The 7,587-nt window shown below is 62.6% G+C and overlaps 1 protein-coding gene across 12 annotated transcripts in view; it reads right to left on the reverse strand.

Annotated features, from left to right (window-relative positions):
• KIF1A (kinesin family member 1A) overlaps positions 1 to 7,264 on the reverse strand; it is a 64,764-nt gene extending 57,500 nt beyond the window's left edge. For all 12 annotated transcript variants that reach the window (XM_081261381.1, XM_081261379.1, XM_081261373.1 and 9 more), the window contains exons 1-4: positions 5,182 to 7,264; positions 1,317 to 1,393; positions 835 to 1,014; positions 181 to 246 (exon numbers count right to left, since the gene is read on the reverse strand). In XM_081261381.1, coding sequence (XP_081117507.1) covers positions 181 to 246; positions 835 to 1,014; positions 1,317 to 1,393; positions 5,182 to 5,287 — 429 coding nt within the window. In that variant the 5' untranslated portion in view covers positions 5,288 to 7,264. The remainder of the gene's footprint in view (positions 1 to 180; positions 247 to 834; positions 1,015 to 1,316; positions 1,394 to 5,181) is intronic.
• Between the last annotated feature and the right edge of the window lie 323 nt (positions 7,265 to 7,587).

Here is a 7,587-nt window from a genome sequence, read left to right on the forward strand (position 1 = left end):
GCAGGACGGCCCCGGGGACAAGCAATGACAAGCTGAGGGCACAGACCAGTGGCAAAGCACTGCCCTGGGAACAGCACCTGGGACCCCACTGCCTTAGGGACAGGACCTGGGACCCCATTGCCTTAGGGGTGGCTTCTGGGACCCCACTGTCCCCTGCAGGTGTCCAGCAGGGAGCCCTACCTCCACGGAGTAGGACATGTTGTCATTAGTTGTGTCGTTGATTCGGGAGAAGAGGTCTTCACAGAGCTGTAAGGACAGAGGGAGAGTCAGCTCGGAGGACTGATGGCCCCCGGAACCCCATCCCCCGTGGCCAAGGGGACACTGCTCTGCCAGGCCCTCCTGTCACAACGCACATCCCAACGTGAAGGCACCAAGAAAGCCTGCAGCCCAGGGGCTGGTGTCCTCTGGTTCCAGGTCCCCTGGTGAGTCCCTGAGCCTCTCAGAGGGACTTCTGCTTGTCACCCCGTCCCCGTGGGCACGAGGCGGGAGCTGCCACCCACGGGGGTTCCCACCGTCTTTCTCCCCGACGGTCGAGTGGGAACCAGCTCAGATCCTGCTGGGGGCGTGGCACTGGACGGGGGGGGGGGGGGGACCAGAGTTCTGGTGGCATCTGAGGAGCCATCTGTGTCTTGCGTCTGGTTGCCCCTGCCCTGGACTCCTGTCCACAGCCAGTTCCCAGCCCACCCCAGCCAGCAGCTTCAGCCGTCCCCTCCTGGTGCGTCCCCACCTGGTGCGTGCCTCCTGGTGGTCCCTCCGCCGGCCTCCTGCCCTGCCCCACCCACCTCCCAGTCTGCCTTCCCAGCGGCTCCCTCCTCCTGGCCAGCGGCCACCTGCCTGTGGGATGATGCCCTGCTGGTCCTTCTCCTGCTTGCCCATCATGGTGTAGGACTTCCCCGCCCCTGTCTGCCCATAGGCGAAGATGCACACGTTGTAGCCCTCAAAGGCGTGCTGCAGCATCTCCTCGCCGATGTCCCGGTACACCTGCTTCTGCGAGGCGTAGTTGATGTCCTCGGGCTGGGGAGGAAGGGGCAGTTCCTGAGGATGGCCACCGGGTCCAGGGACAGTGCAGGAGGAGGGACGTCTGCCCTGGGGAGGGGCCTCTGCACCCAGTGAGGGCTGAGAGCCAGTGGGGGTGCCTTTGCGGGAGGCAGCACAGGCCCAGCTCAGGGACACCCACCGGGGGAGCAGGTGGGGTCCCCGCTCCACTCAGAGGGGAGCATGCCACTTCAAGAGGTCGAGGGATTCCCGAGGGCCACACTGCAAGCTGGCCAGAGCCAGTGTCCACACCACCACACACTGCCCCAGCCCTGGCTCACCGAGGTGTGGGACCAGTAGGAGTAGTCAAAACTGAAGCTCTTGGGCGTCTCCTTGGGCTGCTTGGGGTTCACGATGGCTGCAGAGAGGGGACACAGGGAAGGTGGTCAGGGATGCACTGAGAGGGACACGGACAGGAATTCTGTGCCCCAGAGGTGGGAGCAGTTTCCAAGGAAGCTAGGCTCCCAAACTGGGAACAGGGCCCCTTCCAGGCAGCGAGTCGCCCCGCCCCTCTCCAGGGTGGACCCTGCCTCCCACAGATGCCTGAAGGTCCCACAGGACCCTCCTGCAGATGCCCGCAGGGCCCCCTGTGGACCTCCAGCCAGAGGTTGCCCACAGCACTCCTGCCAGCAGACAGGTGACACCACAAGCCACAGCCCACCCCATCTGGGGTCAGGGGCCTGCTTGCCACCCCACGCAGGTCTCTATGTCCTGCTTGGCAGCCGCGCCCTAGCAGCACCCAGAAGCCTGGGCACCCTGTGGCTCACTGGGCATTTTGGCCGCGGCATGCTTGCTGCCCCTGCAGTAGGGACCCTGCTGCGGGCACCTGGGTCCTCCTCCCTTTCTAGGCCGGCAGTAGGTCCAGAGCACGGTCAGTCCTCTGCACACCACCCACCACCGGCACCAAGCCTCGATCCACACACCCCCCACGAGCTCCAAGCCCAGCTCCAGACACCTGCGGCTGCGTTCCAAATGGGCTCCTTCAAACCAGGGGCAGGCCAGAAGGTGGCCTCGATGCCCCGCACCAGGCCTACAGGGGTCCCGGAGCTCCCCTGGAGCCCAGCACGCCTCCCTCTGACTCCCACCCAGGGGGTGGCTCAGCCAACAGGCCCGTGTCCCCTGAGCCAGGACAGAGAGGACTTGGTCCCCAGCCCCCAGGCCACTGTACCCACTGTGCTCTGGTCCATCAGAACCCAGAGACCTTTGTTGATAGAGAGCTGTTGCAGCCCCAGGCCAGAGACAGACCGCACCCTGGGTTCTCATATCCATGAGGAGCCTAGACCCCAGGCCCTGGGGGACCATGGCCATCACATCATCTAGTCTGATGAGGGAAGTCCCTCCTGACTCTGCCCCAAGGCCTGAGATGAAGGCCAGCTTTGTCCACCCAGGACTGGTTTTCCTTGCCTGACTGGGCACCGCATGGCCTCCAGGACACCTGCCGTAACCCAGGGTGACAGGGTCAAGAGCAAAAGCCCTCCCCAAGAGCAAGGAGCCGTGTCCTCCTCAGTTCATGTCCACCCAAAGCCCACGATTTCACGTCCTGGTGCCCAGCCCCTCAATGTGACCTTATTTGGAGACAGGGCCAGTGCAGGTGTGATTGGTCAAGATGAGGTCACTGGGCGGGGGCAGGGGCCATCCCATGGAACTGGTGACCTTAGAGAGGGGACATTTGGAGACAGACACACACGAGGAGGGTGCCTGTGAAGACACAGGTGGCAGGCAGGGGGACAAAGATGAAGGCCATGGTCAGGGACGGCCACGGAGCACCAGTCACTGGTGCTGTCCAGGAGCTGGGAGGGGTCTGCAGCAGACCCCCCTCCCATCCTCAGGCCCCAAGCAGGAGGGTCCGGGTGAGACCATGACAGCCCTGTCCTTGGGGCTGTGGGGGCCCTGTCCAGCTGCCTCCAGGAGCAGCAGCAGGAGGGAGAGGGCGGAGGGCCTTCAGGGCCAGGCCCACACAAGGTGACCACCAGAGGGGACAGAGACGGTGTAGCGACTTCACGGAGCGACTCCTGGAGTCTGAATGTCCTTGCTGCCAGGCACGCCAGCCAGCAAGGGGGGGCACTGAGTGGCTTCTCACCGGAGCCCGCCAGGACCTGCCTGCGTCCCCCGTTCACTCATGAGGCCCATCCCAGTGGACGCTCCTGGGAGGGGAGCAGGTTGGGAAGAGGTGAGGAGGGTGGAGCCATGTCGGGCCCCAGCAGCCACGCACCTCGCTGTCCCACCCTGGTCTCCAGAACTGGGAGGACACGGGCCGGGCATCTGGAGCCACTCAGCTGGAGGCCCTCTATGGAGGCCCAGGCCACACACACGGGCACCACCTCCCCGTGGCATGGAGGTGCTACCCCCTTCCCCAGCACCAGTCGGGGTGACCTGCGGTGGAGAGTCCCGTCCCAGCCCAGAGCACCCCCACCCTGGGCCCAGGGTCCCGGTCGACACAGCCGAGACAGGACACGGGGCCGTGCCCTAGAGCTTCCTCAGCGACTGAAGGACTCAGAAACGACCCGGAAGTGGGGTGTGGGGGTATCCAGCAGCACCATCTACACTGGCAGGGACACAGAGGCCCAAAGGGGCGCGGGTAAGTCCCAGCAAGCTGGCTGAGAGCACAGCCGGACGTCACTCCTGGGCCCTGCTTCCTGGGCCCACCTGCATTAGCTTCAGCCCAGGATGGGCAGAGCCTCTGAGGTGCCGGAGGGGCCATCACAGGCCAGCCAAGGGCCTGCAAAGGGGCTCACTGGTCACTTCTCCTGCTCTGACCCAAAGAGAGATGGAAGTTTTCTGGGGCTTCAAAGCCTGCCCTCTTGCAAAGCGAGGACGTGGCCACAGGAGGAACCCGGCTCCGCGTGGCCGGGCCAAGCTCTGCAGCCAGGGACGGAGGCGCAGGCTGCCCTGATCCTGCTGGCTCAAAGCTGGGTCACAGGACACTCCAGGAAGAGCATCATTTACCTCAGTGATGACCGCACACAACGGGACCTCGAGTGTCCCAGCACCCCTCCCCCATGACGCCCAAATGCTCACTCTTGGAGGCCGAGGCCACCACCCCAGCAAGGTGGCCACTCCAGGTCGAAGAGCCCCTCCCTGGGGCGGCCCCTGTGGGCGAAAGGCCCTGCCATGCTACCCCTCGAGGGTGACGGGGTGTCGTATGGAGCCAGTGCTGGGTACCATGGGGCCCACTATCAGTCCCAAGCCACCTGCCAAGCCCAGCCAGCCCCAGAACTGAAGTGACACCTGCTCACACAGGACCAGGGGTGGAGGGCCCAGGGCCAGCCCTGCCCATGGTGTGAGAGGCTGCCTGCCCAGGGCTGGAGGCCAGAGGGGCCAGGCCTGGAGGGCAGCTGGTGCTGGCCAGAGCTGGTCACCCCTGTGCTGCGGTCATACAAACTGAGTGAGCTGAACACTGGGTCTGCCGTCTCCGTGTCCACTGCACCGTGTCCACTGCACCTCACTAAACAGCCTTCTAGTGAAAGACAAAGCAGCTCCCGCCAGCTGGCTTCTGCCCCCAGCAGCCTGGCCTGCGCAGGACCTCCAGGCAGTCCTGGCCTCCGGCCTTCTGGAACCTCCCTCCTCTACCTTGCTGTTTCCTAACCCCGTGTCTAGGCCAGGCCTCCTACTGGCCAGAGACTGAGAGGCTGGAGAAACAACCAAAGGCAGGAAGCAGGGAGCCTGGAAACCTGGGCGGTGGCTGTCCTGAGCGAAGGAGTGCCCCCAAAATGGTGCCCCCAGGACCCTCGAGGGTGAACTTATCTGGAAACAGGGTCTTGGGAGGAGAGGTAACTATTTTCTAAAACATGGTCATCCTGGGTTAAGGTGGCCCTAAATCCTGTGATTAGTGTCCTTATAAAAGGTCACATGGGAACACAGGCATGCCAGGGAGAAGGCCGGGTGACAACGAGGAGAGATGGGACCTGAGCCGGAGGCTGGAAGAGGCAGGTGCCAACCCAGAGGGAGCGCGGCCTGCCCACATCTGGCTCAGACTCGGGAGCTGTGGGAGGCAGCCGGCTGCTGTGGGCCTTGGTGTGTGGTCAGCCCCAGCAACTGCAGGACACTGTGACCAGGAGCTTGTGGCTCCAGGAGGGCCGGGCTGGCCGAGGGGCCTGACCCAGAGACACAAGGTGCCTGGGGACCAGTGACATCCCCGGTACTCACTGGTGGTGCTTCCTGACATCTGGATGATGCACTTGGAGTCGCGGCTCATCTCTCGGGAATTGAAGGGGCGGACACGCACCGCCACCTTCACCGAGGCCCCAGCCATCTCTGCGGCCTTTGTCGGTCACTCCTAGTGGTGGCAGGAGCCCCAGCAAGGGTAGGAGATACCTTGGGGAAAAGGAAAATGCACATTAGAAGCAATACCCAAAGACCCAAGATCAGGGTGCTGCTGGAACCCACAGAACCTCTCCACTCCCTTCCAACCCAGCAGGACCTGCAGCAGCGGCCGACAGGGAGAAAGGGTACAGCACGGGGACATGGGAGTGTGGCGCCTGGAGAAGCTCCATCCCAGGACAAGAAGCAGGAAGCACCTGGCATGAAGGTGACCTCAAGCCATGGCGGGGTCCTGGGGATCCTGGGGAAGGGTCCCCTAAGGAGGCAGCCCCAGGTGGGGGCTGCACAAGCCCAAGATCCAAGTCAAGGGTGTCTGACTGCAGCCTCCACCCTGGGCCCGGGTTGGTAGCCACAGCCAGTCACAGTGTGGTCTCTGCATTAGCAGGACCAAGCACTTAAAGCACTTAACTCAGCACTCAAAAGAACCACAGGGCCCTAAACAAGGCACGGAAGCCTCCCTTTAGCACCATTTCCTGCTGCCTGAGACCCTCTCGGGAAGAATGAAGGATACCCCGAAGCTGCACCCAAGTCACACTGAACAGCAGGCAGCAGACTGGGAACCCCCAAGTCACGGGCAGTTCATGCAACCTGCGGGTCCCCGCTGTGTGACAGTCCCCTGGGCCACAGGGTGGAGGTCCACGGCCCCAAAGCAACTCTGCCCCTCAGGTCCCAGAACTGGAAAGTCCTGCGGAACAGGGCGGACAGCCGTGGGAAAGCGCTCCCCAGGGCTGCGGGCAGGCCCTTGGCTGACCCACCCAGGGTCTGCGTCAGGACGGCGCTCCCAGGGACAGGGAGAGGGATGGGTTCGGGCAGAGCGACAGTCACAGCAACTGAACTCCTGTGGAAGGGCAAGGGGTCCCTCTTGGGGGCCAGAGCCCCAGGAAGCAGAGTTCCTGCAGCAGGACAGGAAGAGGGCTCACCACTGCCGTGGACACCGGCTCGGCTGTCTGTTGACAGGGAGCCCCCAACAGCAGAGGCACCTAGAGCGATGGCTAAGGGTGGGCTCCTTAAATCCCCCCAGAGAGTCCCCCAGGCCCCCCTTCTGAAAAGGCCATCTTCTGTCTTGTCCCCCTGCCCACTCCTTTCACCCCAGGACAATCTGGCACACAGGTGCCCTTCCTGGACTGTGGCAGACTCTCATCTGGATTAAGGGCAGTCCCTCTGAGCGGCCCTCTGGGGACCCAGGATCAGGAAGGAGGACCATCTCTGCAGACAGAGAAGGGAGCAGAGGCGTGGCCCGGGGCCACACCAGCTCAGTGGCACAGGCGGACCACAGGCAGGCGGTCCTCCCCAGCCAGCCCAACAGTGCACGCTGGCCAGCCTGAGCCACTACCCCCGCACAGTCCTGCAGCCACAGGGCACAGCCTGACTGCACTCTGTGGTGGGTCCCTTACTGTTTGTCCTCTTGAATCTCCAAGTGACCACCCAGGAGTGGACAAAAGGGTGCACTTCTCTGAGGACCTGTGTTTGATAATGTTGGCAAGTTCCTGTGCCTGTGAGGCCAAGAGACTGTGAGCGAGAGGCTGCTGTGAGCGAGATTCTGAGCAGCAGGTAGCAGCACTCCTGTGTCCCTCAAAAGGCTCTCCCCCGTGACAGGAATCCCAAGGGCTGAGAGAGCGACAACTGGAAATGAAGAAGCATCGAGAGCCCGGGTCCAATTCAACACTGCAAAGTGTTTAGTCCTCCCAGTTTAGCTACACCAACTGTTTTAGTCAGAACAACTTCAGGGAAGAAGGTTTATGGGAGGGCTCACAGTTTTAGAGTATCTTAGTCCTAGAAGGCCGGTCCATTCCTTGGGGCTAGAGGTGAGGCTGAACATCATGGCGGAGTGTGGCAGAGGGAAGCAGCTCACATCATGGTGACCAAGAAGCAGAGACTCGCTCCCCAGGTACAGATACATACCCACAGCCACGCCCCATGCCCACCTCCTCCAGCCGCACCGACACCCACGCCACTTCAGTCACCACGCAGTTAATCCCACCAGGGACTGACTACAGATGGGGTTAAGACTCTCACAACCCAATCAAGCTCCTCTGGACCGTCTCGCACTGTCTCTCATGTGAGCTTCGGGGACACCTCACCTCCACACCATCACACCACTCAGTGGGATCCCCATAATCAGAATATCCCAGCAGGATGTTCAATGAAATGTGGTAAGAGAAGAGATTCTTTGAAAATAAGAACAAAAAAGGCAGAAATCCCTCCCAGCCACCCTGGAGGCTATGAAGCCCC

This window comes from Spermophilus citellus, assembly GCF_964194105.1.
Source record: "Spermophilus citellus genome assembly, chromosome: 11".
NCBI classification, from domain to species: domain Eukaryota; kingdom Metazoa; phylum Chordata; class Mammalia; order Rodentia; family Sciuridae; genus Spermophilus; species Spermophilus citellus.